At 33.9% G+C, this 24,909-nt stretch overlaps 1 protein-coding gene across 5 annotated transcripts in view; it reads right to left on the bottom strand.

Moving 5' to 3' along the window:
- LOC111153639 (homeobox containing 1) overlaps positions 1–24,909 on the bottom strand; it is a 190,826-nt gene that overhangs the window by 102,061 nt on the left and 63,856 nt on the right. For all 5 annotated transcript variants that reach the window (XM_022512785.1, XM_022512793.1, XM_022512801.1 and 2 more), the window contains exons 2-3: positions 14,684–14,763; positions 4,584–5,060 (exon numbers count right to left, since the gene is read on the bottom strand). In XM_022512785.1, coding sequence (XP_022368493.1) covers positions 4,584–5,060; positions 14,684–14,706 — 500 coding nt within the window. In that variant the 5' untranslated portion in view covers positions 14,707–14,763. The remainder of the gene's footprint in view (positions 1–4,583; positions 5,061–14,683; positions 14,764–24,909) is intronic.

Here is a 24,909-nt window from a genome sequence, read left to right as displayed (position 1 = left end):
TTGCTTTCTCCCTTTGTTTGAAAATTTTCATCCTCTTTAAAAAGAACGAATCCCTTTTTTTCACTTTTTTGAGAACTGATTTTTTCAAGTTTTTATTTTAATCACCCAGCACTCATCACAATTCACTTATAAAATTTCACATTCCTCATGATTTGTATTCCTCAAGTCTTAAGAAATTAGAGTGAAACACAAGTTGATTTTTCTTTGACTCCAAAGCTTACTTCCAAGATGTGCTACCAGTCTACTCGCATCAAACCACTTCAAATCTATGTCATCTCCTCCTACCACCTTTTCCAAATCACAGTCACACTGAATTCTTCTATCTGGGTGCTTTTCACATGAGAATAAATTTTTCCTTTCCACCCTCCACTACAATTAATTTTATAACTTGCTAAACTTTCCATTGTTATCTACAGACCTTTATTAACATCCAAATGAATTAATCAGTAATGCCTCTTTGTAGAAATCACCCTTTAAGATACAATATAACTGTCTCTAGTCAGAGAAGTTCTCCCTGATCCTCACAGCTAAAAAAGATCTCTTTCTTCCAACAGCTAACTTTATCATTTCAATTATACTACGCACATGCTAATATGTTACATGCTATTCTATATTATAGTTATTCCTGATCTGGTCTTATCGCTCCTACTAGCCTGTGAAGTCTTTCAGCACAAAGATTGTGTCTTATTCATCAGGGGGTTTGCATATAATAGAGCTTAATTTGTTCAATGAATGAACAAATTTGAAGTTGAAGATAAAAGGTTGTAAAATGGCAAACCTGATCTAGATAATTTATAAAATAGCTCTAAATTCTTAATCTCAAATATGTTTAAGCTTCCCAAATCAGAATGGAAAGTTATTTGTGCTAGCTCAAAATGGCAATCCTTCCATTTCTGGAACAAAGACTATTAAAGACTACATGTTTAAAAGTTGTATGCTTTAAGATCTTCCATATTCTCTCAGTTGATATATACTACACATTCTTTAGGACTCCTTAAAGTAGCCATCTATCTCAATGACTTCCAGAGATGGAGCAATACCTACAAGGACAGACTATATCACAGATGGGAAAATACAATTACATACAAATTCTTTAACTTTTGAATAAGAATCTCCTCCCTTTGATTTCTACAGGGAGATAAAGCATAATTAAAAATTTTTAAAGATAACTTTAAAAGGAAAGCTACTCTAATGTATACACAACATAGTAACTGAATTTAGGAAATAAATATCCTAAATCGCCTATTGTTAGGGATACAGTTGAGCACTTGGAATAAAGTCCTGCATCTTATATATAAAATATAAACACAGTCATAAAATTCAGTACATGGGTAGTTAAGAATAACAACTTAATATATGGCATTGTTTGTGAATTCTTGATAAGCCTCATTTCAATTGTTATTTTATAATATATATATGAAAGAACAGATCTACACTATAATATTAACAAATGTATACATATATATACTGACATATAAATATATATGTTAATAGATGCAATTTAAAAATACTAGGATGTACATGGGTTTTTCATTCTAGCTTTTCACTTTACAGTCCTTCCTAAAATGTTATATAGTCAATAAATTGTTGAGAACTCTAGGTTGTTTTTTTTTTTTACCCCAATCAATTAAAAAGTGGGAAAAGTAGCAGTTTCTTTCTTTCTGATTCTTTCTTAACAAGTCTATCAGGTATACAGTTAAAAGTTAATTTCTACAAAAAATTTCCTTTGTGTACCTTGAAATTTTTAGGTGTTAAGTCTATGAACTCAATGGGTTATGTGATTTGAAAAATACTTATGACTGAGTGTTACAGAGGTTGGGAAATGTAAGCATGCAAGATGTGAATTATATATGATTATCTAGAAAAGGAGGCAGGAAGGCATTTAGATACCCATTTTCGCCACTTAGAGCCCACCAAATCTAATCCACTACAATTTCATAGTGTTGAGTGATTAGCAAGGGCAGTACAGCCCTATGTGGCACAGGATACTCAGAAAGATTCACTGCTCAAAAATTGCTCTAACATTCTACCAAATAAAAATTCATCTGGTTAGTAACTAATCTGAAGTGGCAAATATCATGGGGATGGGTAGAGAGAGGGAGGAGCAGCCCATTAAGTCATTCACAACTTCCACTTGTGTTACATCATCCACTGTTCTTAAAATCTTACTGAAATCTACAGACATGAAAAACTTATTTACAGAGGCAACAGATACCACAGACATGGTAATAAAGACATGGGTTAGAATTCAGGCTCTACCACTTTAAATTTTCTTGGGCTACTTATTCAAATTTAATGAATCTCAATTTCTCCGCTGTACCTCATACACAGCATGGCTATAATGATTAAAGTGAGAACAACCATGCAATAAACCTCTCCCTTTGACCTAAGGATCATTATTACGTGCAAACTTGAGAAAAATAAGAGGTGGGCATAAAGGAGGAGTGCAGGTGTGGGTGAGGACACAATGGCAGAGAACTACAGAGAGCCAGAAGGTTCAATGAGACCCTTAGATGATTACAGAACCAAAGTAGCAGTTCATAGAAAGAAGCAAAGAATAGGGTAAAGATAAAAGTATTGCAACTATGCAATAAGTGGCAGTAATTCAATGCAAAAACATACATATTTTTAATGATAAAACTTGAATGTGTGTTAATAGTGGGATTTAACTACAAATCCTAGTCACTGCTAAATAGGTTTTCTATTTTGAGAACACAGTTGTATTATAACAGTAAGCCAATGTAAGAGCGAACAGTTAAGTTTTTAGACCCTTGTAGTCAAGTTTTAGACCTTGACCAATATTCAGAGCCTTTTGTTAACAAGAAAGTTTCCCCAAATTTTGGGGCAGTCTAATACACATTTGGGAATTAATTGTTATATTAAAAGCTTATTAAAACTGACCAATGACAGCAACAATATAAATTTTATTATTGATATCCTCTCTACTCAGGATAATTAAAAGCTAACCTTGTTATATTTCAATGACTTAAGTAACTTCTACTTGACGCAATGGTTCTCCCTCTCAATCATGACAATGATACACATGTTAAATTCATGTTAACTTTGGCCAGCTGTTTTAACAAGTGAAAATGAATTCAAAACCAAATTAATCTCTTACATTTTAAGTTTTACAAGTTTAAATAACAGGGTTCTATGTCTGCTCTATGAAACCATTCATTACAGGAATTACATTGGAATCTAGATGGAAGAGTCCATTTAGTTCACGATTCCATACAAGGCAGTGCTACCCTAAAAATAAATTCGGGACAGTTTACTTAAAAGAGTTTACCACTGTGGTACTAGAGAATAGATCTTCCATATGCAATATTAAGTCACCATTATACCGTCTTCAGTCTTAAAAGCCTTAGGAAGAACTATAACTCAACAATACAAGTTTTAACTTTATTTTGACAAATTTGTGCTACAACTTCTTTAGCTACCGTTACTAATCTATCTGCAGGCTTTCCTCCTACTACAGTAGTGATAGTCTATTGAAAACAATAGTTTTATGATGTCTATTCCTACAGACCTGTAAAAAATCCTTAATTCCAAACAAATTAAACATAAACTACTTGTGTGGAACACAAATCTTCCCAAACCTGTACTGCATCCTAAAATAATATTCTTATTACCATAGTCTAGAGCTCATGCAACCTTTATAAAACTGAACATGCCTTTCCTTCTCTACCATTTACTATTCCTTTAACTTTAAATAAAGTTCCTATATTTCAAAATGAAAGCTATCCTCTTAGATTTAGCTCAAATTCATCCATTCACTTAACATATTAAACCCTTATCATGTGCCAAGGACAATTCTAGATCCTGGAAACACAACATTCAAATAAAACACATGCTTACTGGCCTCACAGTGTTCCAGGTCCATTGTGAAGCCTCTCCTAATTACCTCTTTTGAAAGTGGACTTCTTTCCTCAGTGTTTAAAACAACAAAGGCTTACATTACCTTGTAATACATAATATATATACATACATATGTGTGTGTGTGTGTATATATGGCATATATTGAATTAGAACTCTGTGTATGTGTATATATATGTATATACATATATATATGTATATATGTGTATATATATATATGTGCTATCTATTAAATTAGAACTTTAGCTTCTTAGGGATAGAAACCATGTTTATTTTTCTTCCGAAGAACACAACTTTTTATATAATAGGTGCTCATAATTACTTTACTGTGGTATGTTAGAGTGAAAAACTGTACAAATTCTGTATCATGGTAAAATCATCTTTTCTCTCAAAACTCTAAGGACTGGAATGTGTTAGCAATTCAGGAAATTCAGATGTTAGCAATTAGTACTATAAAGAGAAGGTTAACTTCTGCTTTGATAAACAGAATGGAGAAGGCTTATCAGGCAGCAAAGAGAAAGGGCTATGGTAGAGAAGACAAAATTTGAATTAAAATCATAAAACTTGAAAATATTTTCTTTCACCTCCAGCAGGAGGAGGAGGAAATCATAGTTCTTACAGGTAAATAGCTGAAATACAGTATATTACTCAAAACCAATCTAAGAACACACACATTTTGGGGACTCTAAGTAAGCAAAAGAACTAACCTCATTAATTCCTCCACTTTATCATCTACATCTAGGTCCTCTTCTGAGGCTTCAAAACTGTATGACCTCTGACCCATGCTGTTTGCATGGTATCGAGTGGGTGACATCTTTCCATTGGATGTGGATAACCGCTCGTTATTCTCCCTCCCATTTTGATTGGTAGTGCAAGGCTGTGGGGAGGTATCATAACTGTTGCTAGGAGATGGGGACATTCCAGAATGCTGGGTCTGTGTGGAAGCTGTAGCTGTGGAGGAAGATGCTGGAACATTGTTGGTACTATTCCCATAAGAACTTCCTCCATAGCTGGACCTTCTTCCAAACTTGTCACTATGCTCTTGATCAAGACGGTCCAAAGTTTCCAAGGCATGGAGAATTTCATGCTTAGTCATTCCAGTACGCCGAAGGCGTTGAAGCAGATCTATCTGCTCTATGGTAAATCTGGGTTCATCTGTATAGTGAGACATGGTTTCCAGCAAACTAAAACAAAACAAAACAAAAAACAAAACCTTTTATTTACAGCATGTATCAAAGAGAGAATTACAGCGAATGCTCAGGAGAAGATGCAAAATATTTCTACATCAATTTCTTTACTGAAAATGATTAACACATTATTAATTAATTAATAATTATAATAACAGTTATTATCACTCCATGCTAAAATGTTTTTGTCATGGCAAACTGATATAGTTACTGAGTTTATTAGCAGACGGACATTAGGTGTAACATAAAACCCAATTTCTTTTTTTTTTTAAATATTTTATTTATTTATTTGACGAGAGAGAGAGAGAGCTCGTGATCACAAGTGGGCAGAGAGGCAGGCAGAGAGGTGGAAGCAGGCTCCCTGCTGAGCACAGAGCCTGACGCAGGGCTCAATCCCACGACTCTGAGATCATGACCTGAGCCGAAGGCAGAGGCTTAACCCACTGAGCCACCCAGGTGCCCCAAAACCCAATTGCATATGGCATAAAATTTATACTTTCCTCAATTTGGTAAATATCTGAACCAAAATTTCAGTTATGGCAATAATCCCAAAACAGCAGATTAGATACATACACTTTTAATCCTAGCCTAATTGTGATTACTCATAGGTGGCTTTTCCATCTCAAATTCATTACAGTAGAGTACCATTAATGAAAAATTGTTGCAAAAGCAGTTTATATTATCTTGTTTTACTAAATATCAGCAAAACTAACCTAAGAAGTCTGTTATCTTCATTTACTATAAACAAATGACTTCGTAAGGTAAACCCAGGCAAATACTAATAACCAGCAAAAATATTTAAATGGAAAAGAAGGTACATAAAAAAACTTACTAAGTACCATTTCATCCCCCACTTAGCAATTTCATTTAGTATCTCATCTCTGTAATGCATTCTCTCTTAATAGCTATCCTGAGAAATGGATCTTTCATGGTTGTAGCCAAACTATTCATTTTTCTTGGGAAATTCCTTCCATATCATGTTTCCTTTAACTAACACAAGAAACTAGCATGCCAGAAAATGTCAGCGTTATAACAATATTAATTTTAAGTAAATTATCAAATTTAAAAATTCTCACTATTTGAATTCCTTTCTTATAAAACCTGACTTTCCTAATTTAAGATTTTTTTAAAAGATTTTTATTTTTATAGTTCAAGTGCCAAAAGGATGCATGGCATACAGTAAGTTCTTAATAAATGTTTCCTAATGGAAGGAATTTTCTCATCCTTTACATGTAAACATCAGTTCCGGGTCAGTTCCCCACAGCTGTTCAAAGTCTGTTTCTTCAACCCTCTATATTAAAAATTTACTGAACATTCACTTCTAGGCAGGCATTAGGCAAGAGTTTCATAGAATGTAATTTTATCTGATCCTCACAACTCCCTATGGCAGACTTTTAAAACACATATTAGTTGACTGATCATTGAGGAAACGAAGTCTGAGTGGTTCTGTACCTTGCAAAAAATCTGATTTAGAGTAGAAAAAAGATTTAAACCTAGATCTTACTGACTACAAAAGCATATATTATTCTGTTTTCCAACATATAGCAGGACTTACTGGAATCTATGATTTGGGATATAGGCTATTGAACTCTTTTAAGTCTCCAGTTAAAACCACTTGGATAAAATCACTCTACTGATGGACTTGAGGTCCTAGAAATAGGTTTTTTAAATTTAAATCTTTGCTCCATCTGGAATTTATATTTACTTAATGAGTGTGAAAGGATTTGGGCTTTAAATTTTTCCAAAAATTGCATAGGTGGCTTTACTGAGTAATACATCTCTTCTCCTCTAATCTGAAATAAAACCTTTTTCATATACAGAATTTTCACACAAATCTCTATCTACCTTTGGATTGTCTATTCTACTCCACTGATTGTGTTGCCTTTCAAATCCTTCTAAAAATGAGCAGGCAAAAATTTAGAATTTTTATGTGAAATCTCCACTTGTAGAGACAGGCTAATTAAAAATAAAAACAAACACATTCTGCGGACCACAAATAACATGTTGCAAGCCATTTGTGGTCATAGGTCACATCTTCTCCTTTCTTCCAATACTCACTGTGACAAGCTATCCATGATACAAGTCCTATTTTCATGATTTTTACATTCTTTCTTGATTGCCTGGGTTTTTTTCCTCCAACATTTTATAATGAAAAACATTAAACATACACAAAAACTAAAAGAAATTTGCAGTCAACAGTCACATACTATATTTTACTGTTAACATTTTACTTGCTTTATAACGTTAACTACCCCTTCCCTTATGTATCCATACCTATATTCATCTTATTTTTATGCATTTTAAAATCAGGTACAGACATCTGTATATTCCCTCCTAAACACTTCCACATGCATTTTATTAACTAGAACTCAGTATTTGTAGGTTTTTTCTTTTGAGGTAAAATTTACATAAAAGAAAATACACAAATCTTATGTTTATCATTCTATGAGTTTTGAGAAGTACATGCTGTAAAAAAGAAATATATAACTTGTGAAAATGCCTATGAAGATACAGAATATTACTACCATCCCAAGAAGTGTCCTGTTCCCAGTTAATCCTTGGCCCCTTCTCTCACAAGGAACCCTGCTCAGATTTTTCCCAACGCAGATTAGTTTTCCCTGTTCTAAAAATTTATATAAAGGGAATGTTTTTTTTTTTTTTAGAAAGAGAGAGAGAGATCACAAGTAGGTAGAGAGGCAGGCAGAGAGAGAGGGGAAAGCAGGCTCCCTGCCAAGCAGAGAGCCTGACGTGGGGCTCGATCCCAGGACCCTGAGATCATGACCTGAGCCGAAGGCAGAGGCTTAACCCACTGAGCCACCCAGGCACCCCTATAAAGGGAATTTCTATGTACTCTTTTCACTCAGCATAAAGTTTTTGAGATTCACGTCCGATGTAGTGTGTATCTGTAGTTTGTTCCATTTTATTACTACTTCATTATAGGAATATACTACATGTTTGTTTATTCCTATTTTAGACACATGGACTGTTTCCAGTCATTAGCTATTCTAAATGTTTTGACTATGGGGCACCTGGATGGCTCAGTCAGTTAAACATCCAACTCTTGGTTTTGGCTCAGGTCATGATCTAATGGGTTGTGGGGTTAAGTCCCATGTCAGTCTCCCGGTTCAACGAGGAATCTGCTTGAAGATTCTCTCCCTCTGCCCCTCTCTCAGCACATGAACTCGTACTCTAACTCAAACTAATAAATAAATCTTTAAATTCTTTGCCTATTACAATTATACTTTACTACTTGTTAGCTTAATATATCCCCCTCCCTACTATGTCATCTAATTGGGGGAGAAGAGAAAACTACAACCAGAGTAACTCATTTATTTTTTTCTCCTGACCCATTTCAAAAGAACAATACACCTGGCTTAACATAAATGGTCTATTATTAAAATGCTATGCAGTGCTGGTAATGTTCTGTGTTCTATGTTAGTTATATTACACTGGTATATTCATTGTGAACATCCACCAAGCACTGACTACTGATTTGTGCGTTTTTCAGGAGGTATATTAGGCTTAAATAAAGTTTGTTGTAAAAGCTATGTGAACATTTTCCAAGGGGCTTATAAGAGACACTTAATATTTTAGTTTCTGTTACAATCTTTAGCCATTTATCTGCTCTATCAGTGCTTAGTAATATACTAAATCCAAATCCTAGGAACTTCTCTTAAAAAGCAGATGCTAAATGACAAAAACAAATGGAAACATATTACATGCTCATGGATTGTGAGAACCAACACTGTTAAAATGTCCTTACTGCCCAAAGCAACCTACAGATTTAATGCAATAACTAATAAAACACTAACAGCATTTTTCACAAAACTAGAGCAAATAATCCTAAAATTTGTGTGGAACCACAAAAGACTCAAATAGCCAAAACAATCTTGAAAAACAAGAACCAAACTGGAAGTATTATAACCCCAGACTTCAAGATACACTACAAATCACCAGTAATCAAAACAGTACAGTACTGGCACAGAAATAAATACAGAGATCAATAGAGCAGAATAGAAAGCCCAGAAATAAACCCATGATTACGTGGTTAATTAATCTTTGACAAAGAAGACAAGAATATGCAATAGGAAAAAAAATCACTTCAACAAATGGTGTTGGGAAAAATGAACAACTTTACATGCAAAAGAGTGAAACTGGACCACTTTCTTATACCATACACAAAAGTAAACTCAAAATGGATTAAGGACCTAAATGTGAGACCTGAAACCATAAAAGTCGTGGAAGAGAGCACAGACAGTAGTGTCTCTGACATTGGCCATAACAACATCTTTCTGGATGTATCTCCTAAGTTAGAGGAAACAAAAGCAAAAATAAACAATTGGGACTACATCAAAATAAAAAGCTTCTGCACAGCAAAAGAAACAAAACTAAAAGATAACCTACTAAATGGGAGAAGAGATTTGCAAATGATATACCCCATAAAGGGTCAGTATCCAAAATATATAAATAATTTACACAACTTAATAACAAAACCCCCAAATAATCCAATTTAAACATGGGCAGAGGACCTGAACATACATTTTTCTAAAGAAGACATACTGATGGCCAACAGACACATGAAATGATGTTCCACATCACTCATCACCATGGAAATGCAAATCAAAATTATAATGAGATGTCACTTCACACCTATCAGAATGGCTAACATCAAAAATACAAGAAACAAGAAGTATTGGTGAGGATGTGGAGAAAAAGGAATCTGTGTGCACCACTGGTGAGAATGCAAACTGGTGCAGCCACAGTGGAAAATAGTATGGAGGCTCCTCAAAAAATTAAAAATAGAACTACCCTATAATTCAGTAATTCCACTACTGGGTATTTACCCAAAGAAAATGAAAACACTAATTCCAAAAGATAGATGTAGCCCTATGTTTACTGCAGCATTATTTACAATAGTCAAATTATGGAAGCAGCCCAAGCGTCCACTGTTAGATGAGTAAAGAAGATGTGGTATGTGTATATATATATATATATATAGAGAGAGAGAGAGAGAGAGAGAGGAATATTAGTGATAAAAATAATGAAATCTCGGGGCGCCTGGGTGGCTCAGTGGGTTAAGGCCGCTACCTTCGGCTCGGGTCGTGATCCCGGGGTCCTGGGATCGAGCCCCGCGTCGGGCTCTCTGCTCAGCTGGGAGCCTGCTTCCCTTCCTCTCTCTCTCTGCCTGTCTCTCTGCCTACTTGTGATCTCTGTCAAATAAATAAATAAAAATATTTAAAAAAAAACAAAAGAAATCTTGCCATTTGCAACCACATCGACAGAACTAGAGTATAACGCTAAGTGAAAAAAGTCAGAGAAAGAAAAATACCATAATTTCACTCATGTGGAATTTAAGGAACAAAACGAATGCACAAAGAACAAAAGAGACAAACAGAAAAACAGACTCGACTATAGAGTATAAACTGCCAGAGGGGAGGTGGGTGAGGGATGGGTGAAATAGGTGAAGGGGATTAAGAGCACACAGCATGATGAGCACTAAGTAGCATATAGAATTGGTGAATCACTATATTGTATATATTGTATATATGAAACTAATACAACACTGTATGTTAACTATACTGGAATTAATATTAGAAATTAAAAAACAGGGGTACCTGGGTGGCTCAGTCACTTAAGTGTCTAGCTTTGCCTCACGTCATGATCCCAGGGTTCCGGGATCAAGCCCCACACTGGGCTCCCTGCTCAGGGGTTAGTCTGCTTGTCCCCCCCCGCCCCTCCCCCTGCTTGTGACACACACACTCTCTCAAATAAACAAATTTTTTAAATCTTTTAAAAAATTAAAAAATAAATACATGTAACTGCCCAATCTCTTTAGTAATTGAAATAATTTACCCCTGAATTTACTGACTTATTAAGTTGAGGTTTCTAAACATTATTCTTTGCCCTTGTGAATAAAGTAGATCTGTCCTTTGCTAACTTCAGTCTTAATGCTTTCAAAATACTTCATAAACTGACCTTAGTTTAAATGAGACTTCATAAACTGTTTTTATCATATGGACAAAAAAAATCAAAGCTGATTTTTTTCCTATTTATTTCCCTCTCCAATTATATCAGAGCAGGAAGTACCTGTATATAATTCCTTAAGCCTTTTTCCGTATGGAGCAGCACTCTGAAAGCATAAAACTAAAATAAACTTTATATGAATTTAACCTGTTATTGAAAAGTACCATCCTAAGCTTGTATTATAAGTATCAAAACTAATGATTCCACAGTATCTGGAACAAGTTAGTATTTTATGTCATTTCAGATTCACTATGGGAAACACTTTTATTTCAAAAGTCCTAAAAGGAGATAACAGAACATATGTATTATTTTTTCTGCCTAGAGTGTCTCACTGTTTCCAACTCTATGTTCTTGGTATTGCCACTAGTAATACCCCACCTCCTGGCCAAAAGGATGGGTACACAAGGAAGCTAAGCCTTGCCCTCCTTAAAATATTTAGGTTAGATCAGGAGGAAAATGGATAGTCACTATAACCGTGCTCAGTTGCAGAAAGATATTAGTCTGACAGGTTCCTCACCATGTGAAAGAAGTGACTTTTTAGGAGAATAAAGCAGACATGGCAGGAAATGCAAAACAAAGGAGAAAGCAAAAACAAACAAACAAAGGAGAAAGCTCTGCAGTGTTCATACTCTGTTCTAATAATTCCTGAGTCCCTGCCACATCTCTGTCCTTCTTGCTATGTAAGAGCAAAAATTTCCCCTTATGCTACACTTGTTTAAACTGGATGTTTGTGCCTTGCACCAAGAGAGTCCCTAGTACAAAGATATATCTAATGTAAAAAGATCTACAATTGCTAAGTTGGAATGTATGATCACTACAGAGTAGAATGATAATGGCATAATGACCAGGATCAAATCATGCATATGATGTTGAATGTACTATATTTCACTGAGAAAATACCAAGATTAGAAGTTTTCTTGGATATCAAGAATAGTATCTCAATGTGCATTAACATAAACAAAGGTACAGCCTCTCATTTCTACACTTTGTTTTTCATAACTTACCTAGTTTAAGCATGTAATCCTGAAATTATGGCAGTAAATGACATACAAAGGTCATCTAAGTCCATGATACCAGCAATTCTTTTATAACAGAAAAAGATAACATGTAAAAACTGAATTAATTTTCTTATATAGCACAAGAACTGTTCACAGGATAAAGAACATCTTTCACTTTAAATCACTAATCTGAATGCAGACTCAGGCCAACAATAATTGAAAATGATGTGAGAAGAATTTTGACACTGCAATAACACAGCCAATGTTTAAAGCATAAAAGAACAATTAAATTCAGGAATTATGGCTCAGTTCATAAACTGATATTCCAAAAGACCATACTATCGGACCATAATAGTAAACCTATTTTATAATCAATTTTATCCCTACTTGGATTTGTACCTAAACCCTTCTTAGATCGGCATCTGGTCTAGAACACTTACTTAAACTAAATTTTACAAACATATAGAGCAAAGAAGGTTAAAGCATTTACATATAATTAATCTTGAAATTACCTGTGCAAAAATGACATTACTACCTTACTTGTAAAGCATTAATAGTTACAAAGATCTTATTAAAATAACTGCGTTTAGCATTTTCTTCAGCTTGATTCTCTTTGCTATCTTTTTATCTAGAATGACTAGGCAAAATACGACATACTCATAAGTTTGTTTTGTTTCACATACTTGGTATTTACTGAATAATGATTTAACGCATTCTAGAGTTAATCATAATATTCATCAACTAAAGATGTACTCGGGCTCTTCTTACTATTTATGGCACATTAACCTCTTTCACAATTATTATTACCAACAAAGGAGTGTAAGTCTTAAAGCTTAAAAATGATAAGAAGTGAGAATAAGTAAGAAATGAAGATTTACTGGGGACTGAGCTCAACAGTATGATTAAGATGATTCTGTAATTCAAACCAATAGGAGAACTGACTAAAACAAAAGAATAGAGGTTATGACTACAAACGACAATATAAGATGTTCTTTTCATAATAAAAAGACTTTGAGAAAAATGAGATTATATTCCAATGTGCCAATCACACTTTATAACAGTTATTTTTAAATTAACACTGATGAAGACTGAAATTTTCTTCTTGTAGCCACCTTACACATGTTCAAGGAAAAAAAAAATCCAAGTCAAAATATGCAAGTTTATAGAGGGAAATATAAAGTAGGTGTGCAATCAGAAAACTGGACACCATTTTGAGAAAAAGTCATTCATTCAACTAACATTTACTGAATATACCCTATGTGTCAGACCATGTACTTGGAAAAAAAGGGTGCAACAAGGCCAGGCAAAAACTCCTGGCCTCATGACGCTTACATTCTAATGGCTATTAAAAACAGCCACTAGCAAATGCATCATTTAAAAAAAAAAAAAAAAAAAAGGGAAACTAAGGCCCAAAGCATGCAGTGCCTTGCCATTTCCCAAGGATACAGCTATTTAGTAGAAACTCAGGCTACAGTTCACATTACCTGGGCCTAATTTCAGAGACTTTCTGATATATGATAGTCAGTGAGAGAGGAAAAAAAAAATTTTTTTTTTTGAAAGAGAAAAAGACTTTAATGAAAAACCCAAATAATAAAGAAAATCTATGTTAACGTCTACTTACTGGATTATAGAACTGTCAAACAAAATGGAAGAAATTTAATCGAAACATAGCGCCAAATTTTAGAAAATACTTATGCTAAAGGCACTCTGCATTAGACTCTAAAGATGCACTTAATGAGCTAATAGATACTTTATCTTCTCTAATATCTGAAATTCCCGGAATACTTTTATTCAGGGGCCTATTTAATACGAACTAGTGGTTACAGTTCATATCCTAGCACAAAAAACTCTCAACATAATACCACCATCTCCATTTGTATTTTTTGCCTGACTCCAAAGAAAGGCTACCAATGACATTAGCAAATAGGCTTAACTACATTATTATATCCAGGAGGTAAAGGAAAATGGCCAAGGTGCTTAGGAGTTTGCACACAAAGGCAGGGTTAGGGTAACATGCTTCTAATATTCTGCCTGTCACAAGGAATCTAACAGTAGCTAGCCATCTATTCTATAAGCTTCTTTTTTCTTTTTTTTTCTTTCTTTTTTTTTTAGAAGCTTCTTTTTTCTTTAAAGATTTTATTTATTCCACATGAGAAAGAAAGAGAGTGAGCATGAGCAGAGATAGGGGGATGGGCAAGCAGAGGGAGAAGCAGACTCCCCGCTGAGCGGAGAGCCTGACTCGGGCTCAATTGGGCTCCATCCCAGGACCCTGGGATCATGACCTCAGCTGAAAGCAGATGCTTAACCATCTGAGCCACCCAGGTGCCCCTATGTTGTAAGTTTCTAACCTATTAATAAGTTTGACATAATTAGTAGTTTTATGTTAGAACTGAATGTCAGACATCAAAGTTGAAAATAAATGGTAAAAGAGAAAGTTCATAGATTTGAAAATTTATTCCTTTCCACTATGATTATGAAAAAATTCTTTCAACTCTATGAATCCCTGCTGTCATTTTTTGGATTGTAATCATAATGATTTCTTCACTGTATTAAAAACAATTGGGAAGATAAAAATTAAGAAATGGACGAGATACTTACACCACTGGAAAGGAACTGAGCATACTTTACATGAGGTGAATCAATATCCTTCCTAGAGATGATCAGCGTTATTAACCATTCTGTAGAATAAAGACAGAAAAATTCAGAAATACTCATTAATCAAATGTTGATTAAAAATTTTAACTATATAACTAAAAGATATTAACAGTCAACATCAGCTAACCATGTTTTTAAAATTACCTTGTATTTTTAAGATGAAATCTTGGCTTGAAGCAAAATTTAAAAAATAAAAAAATATTGATAGCTTTCACAATTATTCACTTGGAAAAAGTAATAAAATCACACTCCTGATTAAAAAAATATTGATAGCTTTCACAATTATTCACTTGGAAAAAGTAATAAAATCACACTCCTGATATTTAATGTTATCAGACATCACCCAGGGAAAAAGATATAAATGTGTGATGGAATGTATATATTACTGAGACATTTGAGAAAACTGTTTGATAATAGTTAACAGTGCACTTATGCAGCACCCTATAAGCAAAAAAACCCACCACAAAATGACTACAGCTAAAAGTCTTAACTGTGGGGTAAATTCTGGGGTCTAGTTCCAAGTATAATAGTACTTAATATCTTGAGTAACTTAATTTCTCTAAGTCCTAATTTCTGCATCTATAAAATAGGGATGATCAATAACTACTTCAAAGAGCTACAAGAAGTTAAAACTTTTTTTTTTTTAATGGTGATGAAAGCACTTCACAGGCTATCAAGAAGCAGGGACTATTATTACCAATTTAAAAGGGAGATTAGTGTCCATGTTACTTTAGATTACTGAGCACAGTGTAAGTTAATAATAGAGTGAGTCCAGTACTTCTGTCTTCTGATTAGTATTCTACTGCTTTATTCACCATTCAGACCCTATGACCCCTTTCAATTCAGACATAGATTTTAACAAAAAAATGAAATCTACTACTCACAGCTTAGGAGCTGAAGAACATGTATTACTTACTGAACTTATTAGCAGTTTCAAACCATAATCTATAGAAGCAACAATTTCCATTAATTCAAAGTTAAGATTATAAATTACACAAAAGTTAAAAATGTTGATGTCAAAACTCTCACATTAAAATACACATTTAGCACTGAATTATATTAAGCAAGACCAAAGTGTCTAACAGTGACTAATGATATATGCGAAATGTACAGGGTAAAGTTAGAAATCTTTCACATTTGCATATCCTAAATTGTAGCTTTAATGAAGTTCCTGTTGTAGTTAATTTTCTTGCTGACTTAAGAAATACCTGTCCTAAAAAAAGGTAGATATAAAGTACAAGGAAAATCTACTGAAAGTGTTGCTGATTCCCAAAATATCAAAACTAAACCACAAAACTGATTACTGGCCAATATAAATTTCTCATTCTTGCTCAAATTCAGTTAAAACATATAAATATCTCCTTGCCCTGATATAGGCACAAACTCATAATAACAGTAAGATATGGTCCCAGTAGTGTAGGACATATTAAACTATAGAAGAAGGTCAAATAAAAATTACACACACATACCTCTATAATAAAATGCATAATGTGATAAGACTGAAAATACAAGGTTTATGAGAGTAACAATTTAGAGATTAATTTAGGCTAGAGAGAACTGGGAAGACTTGTTAAAGTGAGATCTCAGCTGTTATCTGAAGATCAGAAATAAGACTTCCACCAAACCAAGGTGTGAAGGAAGGTGAGAATCAGTGGAAGAAGATTCCAGGGAGAAGGAACAGTTAAAGGAGACGATGAGGTATGTTTAGGGATTAAGTAGACCTATGTAGCCAGCCTTTTACATATATGCATGAGAAATACATGGGCTAGAAAGGGAAGACTTCTACAATATGTGGAAGACTGATAAATGCTTCATAGTAATCCTGACCTTTATTCGCAAATGTGATGACTATGGTACAACTGAATCAGATAATCTAGGAAGTAAATTACCAAAACCTTCATTTCACAGGTGAGGAAATTGAGATTAAGTCACTGATACAGACTGGTGTAACTGCAAATCACTGAGTTTATGTTATTTACATTATGGATATAAACAGACTTAAATATTCAACAGAACTAAAATATTCTAAGGACAGAAGAGCAAGGAAGTAAGGTGGTGCTATGAATTCTCACTTGTGGTGAGCGCAGTGTAACATTTAGAGATGCTGAATCACTACGTCGTACACCTAAAACTAATGAATATTGTGTGTCAACTATATTTAAAAAAAAAACAAAAACCTAAAAAAATAAATCTGAACTTAAAAAGAAAAAAAAAAAAAAAAAAAAAAAAGCAAGCACCCAGCTCTAAAAAGCAAGTAACCTATAAAGGTTAAAGAATCAGCTCCTCATTGGCCTCTTCATTTTTTGTACTTTAAAGAGAGGGGTGCCTGGGTAGTGCAGTCTGGTAAGTGTCTGACTCTTCATTTAGGCTCAGGTTGTGATCTCAAGGTCATGACATCAAGCCCCCCACCTCTCAGGCTCTGTGCTTGTGGGGAGTCTGCTGGAGATTCTCTCCCTTACCCACTACTGCTGTCTCCCCTGGCATGCATGCTCTTTCTCTCTAAAATAAATAAATCTTTAAAAAAATAATTTTAAAAATAGAGTTAAGGAACATTTACAGACAACAGAGACAAAAGAATCCTGTGCCAACCAAGCTTACATTTTGATACATGAAAAAAACCGCAAATATGCAAAAATTCAGAGTATATTTTCTCAGGCACCCCAGTTAAGAAACATAACCGAGAAAGGGCTCTAACTAAGAAAAAACAAACCAGAAAAAGAGATGTGGTAACAGGGAAGATGAAAAAGAAGAGTAATATTGTAATCAATGAAACTTTCAGTTTATATTATATAATACACAGTTAAATAATAACCAAATGTCTAGGAACAGATAACTTATATGATAAAGACTCTTGAAACAAAAGACTGTATCATAAAAACATTTCAATACATTTCTAAACTATTCAAAGTAAAAGAGTTGCAGACAGGTGAGTTGAAGGTAGGCAGAAGTAAAAATACTTCCAAGATCTCATGAGGAAGAAGAGGATAAGGGGAAAAAGGAAGAGAGGCAGAAAATAAAAGTATTCTAAAGGTCTCCTCTCTTCAAGGTCAAGAAGCCAACAGAGAAAGCAATTAGCATCTTTGGGGGGAAAAGAATATTTTGTTTTCAGATTACTGCAAAGAAACATGTATCAGTCAAGGTTTAATTTTAAGGTCAAAAGTACTTACCAGGATAAAGAAAAATTTTATACAATTATAAAATACACAGTTTATGATTAAATCGTAAGAGTTAAAAAACTGTATATACCAAACAACATAGCAGGCAATAAAGTAAAACTTATTAGAACTTTAATGAATTTATTTTTAAAAATACAAATATACTGAGTAATTTCAGCATACCTTCTAGAATGGACAAATATAGTTGGAAAGAAGAAAATAACAAATTTAATTATATTATTAATAAATATGATTTTTAAAAGATACCTTGTAATCCTCTAACAAAAAAGAGGTACTTTTTCCTAAGTTTATCACCATGACTGATCCTAAACATGGTCATAATGGAAGTTTTAAGTTATTTCAGAGATATATACCTCAAAAATTAAGAAAAAAAATTACAACAATTTCTTTCTGTAAAAACTGTGAGATGACACTTGATAATATTTGGATCAAATAGGAAATCAAAAGGGAAATTATGCTTTATGTGTAAGCTATGACAAAAAAATATAATAAAAATAATTAAAATCCATGTGATCCAATAAAATTTATATTTACAAGTAAATTTATGGCTCTAAGAATTTTAATTTTTTTTTAAAAGGCAAGGGAGAAAAATACTCTGTAAAAAAGAAATAAGAGAAGAAATAAAATATATCAAAATAAACTAGGAAGGGGGAACCTGGGTGATTCAGTCAGTTAAGCAGCTGCCTTCAGCTCAGGTCATGATCCCAAGGTCCTAGGATGGAGCCCCGCACTGGGTTCCCTGCTTGGCAGGAAGCCTGCTTCTTCCTCTCCCACTCCTCTGCTTGTGTTCCCTCTTTCCCTATGTCTTTCTCTCTATCAAATAAATAAATAAAATCTTTTTAAAAATTTAAAAAAAATAAACTAGGAAGAAGAAACTAAGAGATATTTAAAATTAACCTAATATAAAAAAAGTATAGAGGACATAAATAAATCTAAAAGGCACCCCTTTGAATGATGATGAAATAATCACTCAGTCTAGTGAGTGGGTTAAACAAGGTGCGGAAAGAGACTTACAAGATTCAGAATAAAAGAGAAAACCATAAGCATAGGAGATAACTAAGAAACAAGACAAAACTAAAAAAAACAATAACAATAACACACACAAATGCAATTGCGTGGCGGAATTTGAAAACCTAAAAGAGAAGATGATTTCCCAGTAAAATAGAAAATATCAAAATTAACCCAAGAGAAATGAATTCTTGAGTAGAACCAAACACCATAAGTTAAAGATAATTAAAAACCTACTATAGAAAAAGATACCAAGACAAGCTGGGTTCTCTGTAGATTCTTAATCTTAAAAAAAAAAAAATTATGGGGCGCCTGGGTGGCTCAGTGGTTAAAGCCTCTGTCTTTGGCTCGGGTCATGATCCCAGGGTCCTGGGATCGAGCCCCACATCGGGCTCTCTGCTCAGCAGGGAGCCTGCTTCCCTCCCTCTCTCTCTCTCTCTGCCTGCTTCTCTGCCTACTTGTGATCTCTCTATGTCAAAGAAATAAATAAAATCTTTAAAAAAAATTATTCTACTAATATCAAACCATAGAAAAATACAAAAAAAAGTTCCAAGCCATTTTTAGGTCAAAACAACACAAAGCCAAATCTAGTAAAGGTACTAGCACATAAAATATACCCGTAAACCGACTTCACTTAAAAGTATAATTCTGAATTTAAAAAAAAAAAAAACAACAATGTAGACAACAGAGTCCAGCCACATGTGAAAAATAATATCCTACTATAATTATTGCAGAAATATGACAGTGGTCCCTTTATAATCAAGACATCAACAAATTCAGGAGAAAAAACATCATATCATTGTATCAATAGATGCTGAAAAGGCATTTGATAAAATTCAGCAACCATTTTTAACAAAAGCTCTATGGGAAAAAGTAGAAAAAAAAAATAAGCATTTTTGAAAAAAGAACAGTAGCAAGTACCATATGTAGCAAAACACTATAACCATTTCAAATAAAACTAAGGTTGCATGAACACAATAAATATGTACATACAGTGTACATATGCGTGTGTTTATGTATATACCTATATTAAGAACTTGCTTCTGTATGGAAATTTGATGAACTGCGGAAGAGAACCGACAGTGGTTATTTTGAGTACAGGGTAGAAACAGAAAAGATTAGAGAAAGGGTAGGAAGGAGAGTGTTCCCAGGAAACTTTTTTTATTATTTTAATCATATGAATGTTATTACTCATTCAATAAATCAAATTAATAAAATGAGGGATTAGAACAGGAAGCCCAGGTGTGCCTGGGTGGCTCACTCACTGAAGTATCTGCCTTCGGCTCAGGTCAAGATCCCAGAGTTCCGGAATCAAGCCCCACATAGGGCTCTCTGCTCAGTGGAGAGCCTACTTTTCCCTCTGTCCACTACTCTGCCTATACTCGCTCACTCTCTCTCTCATTCTCAAATAAATAAAATCTTAAAAAAAAAAAAAAAAGAACAGGAAGTCCACTAATCCCTTTAAAATAAACACTGACTTGAAGATTATAGCAACTAATTAAGATACAAAAATGAATTAACTCACATAAATATCAGAATGAAAGAGAAAAATATCTTTTTGCTAATGACCTGATGGAATACCTAGAAAATGCAGACAATTCCAGTAAAAGAAAACTGAAATTAATAAAAATAAATTATCAAGAATACAATACAGTTAAAATAAATAATAAAAAATGTTCCCTAGTTTAGAGAGAAACTCCTACAAAAATAATGGGAAAAATATTTCATTCATAGAACTTTGCCCCAGTGACCGTATAGAGAAATAACCCCAAAAGATTTGTTCTTTAATTTTTATAGGACCTTAAAGTTATAAAGCAGAAAGTCCAAGAACTACCCAGAAAAAAGAGAAAACCAAAAGTGGACTTCACTGACCATGTTTCAGAATACAATCAAAAGACACTAATCAAGGGGCGCCTGGGTGGCTCAGTTAAGCATCTGCCTTCAGCTCAGGTCATGATCCCGGGATCCTGGGATCAAGCCCCACATCAGGCTTCCTGCTCAGCGGGAAGCCTGCTTTTCCCTCTCCCTCTGCCTGAAGCTCTCCCTGCTTGTGTGCTTTCTCTCTCTCTGTCAAATTAATAAGTAAAAATCTTAAAAAGAAAAAAAAAGACACTAATAAAATCAACATGGCATTGGCTTAGGAATAGAAACAGATGAGAGGAACAGAATGAAGAACTTAAATACAGATTCTAGCACATATGAAAAATGTACAAGTCAGAAGTTAAATTCTATTTCTGCAGGAAAAAATAAATTATTATTTTTTTAAATTATCACCACAAAACTGGCTGTCATCTAGCAAAAAAAAACCCCAGATCTTTATCTTACATTTTTGTTTCTTTAAGATTTTATTTATTTATTTGACAGACAGAGATCACAAGGAGGCAGAAAGGCAGGCAGAGAGAGAGAGAGAGGAGGAAGCAGGCTCCCTGCAGAGCAGAAAGCCTGATGGGGCTCAATCCCAGGACCCTGGGATCATGACCCGAGCCAAAGACAGATGCTTTAACCCACTGAGCCACCCAGGCGCCCCTCTTATATTCTTTATTAAAAAAATAAACTCAAGGCAGTTTAAAGAAGGACAAACAAAAGAAATAAACCACAGCAATACATTCTACAACATAATTTATAAGATGACAAGTATTCTAAACAATCTTAACAAAGAGGAGAAACTTGAAAAGATAGACATAAAAGTTTAGTTTCCTAGACATAATAAGTGAAAAAAAAGCATAAACAAACTCAGAAATTAAACCAGAAAAAAAATTTGACATGTAGAGAGTAGACTCAAGTTGTCAAGTTTATAAAAAATACTCAAACTTACTAAAAGCAAAATAACAATTATGTGGTTTAACAATGAGATATCACTTTAGCAAAAATGTAAAAGACTGATTAATACCTTCTCAAAAGGGTACTGTTTTATTTCGTTATCTAAGTGAATTATTCCATCCTTTTCAAAGGAATCTAGCACCATGTATAAAATTTAAAGTACATATACCTTTAACCTAGTAGTCCACTTCCTGGTAATCTAGCATATAGAAATGTAAGTAATCATACCTAATATGTACAAAGATGCTTACTGTCACTTATTTTCCAAATTCTTAGTCTTTATAAACAGAGATGTTTCAATCAATACAGGAATGGCTGAATACATTACAATTTACTCTGATCAATTAACACAATGCAATCATTAATAAGAATAAATTAGTTTTATTAGGTACCTTGGTGGTGGATTTGCACATTTTATTTGTTGAGTAAAAAAAAAAACAAAATGCAATCAAATGAGTATAATATGACCAGGTTTTTTCAAAAAATACAATAAAAAAACCCCCTTTGGATGCGTATGTCTTATGTCAGCAGTAGAGCTATATGCATACATATAACACATACGTAAGTACCTGAGCACAGAGAGAAAAACAGTCATCAGGTCACGGAGTTGGGGTTAAGGACAGAAACATGTATTTGGAATATGGTCAGGAAGGATAAATGATCTATACAATAGATATACATACACACACATTTATGCAATAAAATTATAAAAATTCCTACTATCAGAAATGGACTCAATTATCAAATGATTAACTTAGGGTTGTCAAAATCCTACACAAAGGCTGAACAATGAAGAAGCCTACTGTCAGCATTGTTGACTACTGAAGAAAAATATAATCCAGAAAATCCATTAGGAATAAAAGCCTGTAGATGCTGTATAACCCACAGGTAGTAAGAAAGCTTTTTTTTTTTTTTTTTTAACCCTACTTTTTTACATAAAAAGTAGTAAAGGAAAAGATTAATTTTTTTGTCTTTTTTTTTCTAAAGAAAAGATGAATTTCAAAAGAATTACTATAGTCTGCCTCCCACCCCAAACTCCTTTTTCTCTTCCACCCAAACACCACTCAGTTTCTTCATACATCTTTGTACGAGGGTGAATATAACTTCATGATAAATTCCCAGCAGAAAAACTGTTATGACAAAAAGTATATACATTTTAAGTTATGATACATTTGTCAAATTGCCTCCCAAAGAGGAAATAATTTATACTCTCACCTTCAGGAGGTGCTTAATTGTGAATCCAGTATATCACTGGTGATATACAATTGAATTTATGCTGTGCAGTTCAGCATCTATCTGTTTCATTCAATAAGAGTAAATACAGGAAGGACAGAATATTTAAATCAAGGAAGAAAGACATAAACAAGGAGTATAAGGTTTTACGAAAAGGGAAGCATAAGAGAAGGTGAAGAGTTAGCTATCGTACAAGCAGTAAGCAAGCCATCAAAAGGAGAAGGAACAGTGGACAGTGCAAACGTCAATTAGTAACCCCTTATGTCCATATTTGGATACTAAAAAAGAATTCTCAGAAGTTTAAAACAACCATTACAGAGCTCCTCTTACTGCTCGTTCAGCACCTCACACAGAACCCAGTGTTACCATTTAAACTACTTAAAATAAAGTAAAAATGTGTTAAAATAAGAGGTACACAGCTTCATGATCCTGTAAGTTAGATGCTATTAGTATTTTCAAATTACAGACTGTGAATTCACAGAATTTACAGAAGTGAACCCTCTTCCTGACTAGATACACATCAAGACATATACACATACACAAATACATAATTAAACGTATGGGCTGCCTGGTTGGTGCAGTCAGTCAAGCATCCAGCTCTTGGTTTCAGCTCAGGTCATGATCTCAGGGTCATGGAGTGGAGGCCGGTGTCAGGCTCCATCCTCAGCATGGAGTCAGCTTGAGATTCTCTTTCCCTCTCCTCCTGCCCCTCTCACTCATGTTCTCTCTCTCTCTCTCTCAAATAAATAAATAATCTTTTTTTTTTTTTAAAGAGAGAGATCAATAAACAGAATACATGAAGGTAAAAAGGCTCTTAAAAAACTCCACTAGAAAAAATAAAGTGAATATCCCTTCCCCTTAGCTCTCAGTCCTTTTGTCCAAAGATAAATACTATTAAGTTTCCTGTGAATCCGTATAAAGATAAAAATTAAGAAATAAATATACATAGACCTCCATATAGCTACCATACAATTCCTTTCCCTAATGGTGGTTTTAAAAAACTTTTTATTATGAAAATTTGCAAATATGTATAAGGGCAGTTAGAACACAGTAATAAATGCTTAAGTGCCTATCACCCAGCTTGAATAATTAAGAAGGGAGGGGAGCTGTTAATTATTTTAAAGCAAATTCCAGACATCTTAATCATTTTAACATGTAATTCTTAGCAAGCCTGTATATCTGGTTTCTACATTCAGGAGTAGATTAGATATAGAAATTTAGAAAGTGATTGGGAGTGTATAAAAAGCTTTACCACAGAAAAAATGATAGCTCCCTGAAAAGAACAAAATGAAATACATGAAAACAACTATTTAATTATACATCATACATCTAACACTAGCTTTTCAAAAAGTTAAAATCATGTTTAGGGGCCTTTGTTTTGTTTAAACACAAAAGGCAGGTAAGTATGTGATACACTCGTTTTTAATTTTTTTTTTAAGATTTTATTTATTTATTTGACAGACAGAGGTCACAAGCAGGCAGAGAGGCAGGCAGAGAGAGAGGGGTAAGCAGGCTCCCTGATGAGCAGAGAGCCTGACGAGGGGCTCGATCCCAGGACCCTGAGATCATGACCTGAACCGAAGGCAGAGGCTTAAACCACTGAGCCATCCAGGTGCCCTGATACACTCATTTTTAAAAGTTGAAATGGTTAAAAGTTTATATTTTAGGAAGTAATCAGAAAGTGTTTCATTTATGTCAAACATTTTCCCCTGGACAATGCTAGATAAATGAGGCCTTACTACATTTAGCTATGATTTGAGAGGCACATGCAGAGTTCTGCAGTGTAAAATGCTTGGTGATGTAAGGAAAACAGAACCACGGATATTACAAATTTTTAAAAACTCATCTAGATGAGAATATTAATTTCTCAAATAATGCCTCCAAGTAGTTAAAAACTGTAAATAACAACTATTACCACTATTTAATGTATAC

This window comes from Enhydra lutris, unplaced genomic scaffold, assembly GCF_002288905.1.
Source record: "Enhydra lutris kenyoni isolate GAN:26980312 unplaced genomic scaffold, ASM228890v2 scaffoldscaffold3, whole genome shotgun sequence".
In the NCBI taxonomy this organism is placed as follows: domain Eukaryota; kingdom Metazoa; phylum Chordata; class Mammalia; order Carnivora; family Mustelidae; genus Enhydra; species Enhydra lutris.
Note: the sequence above shows the minus strand (reverse complement) of the source record. Positions and strands in the feature narration are given on the sequence as shown.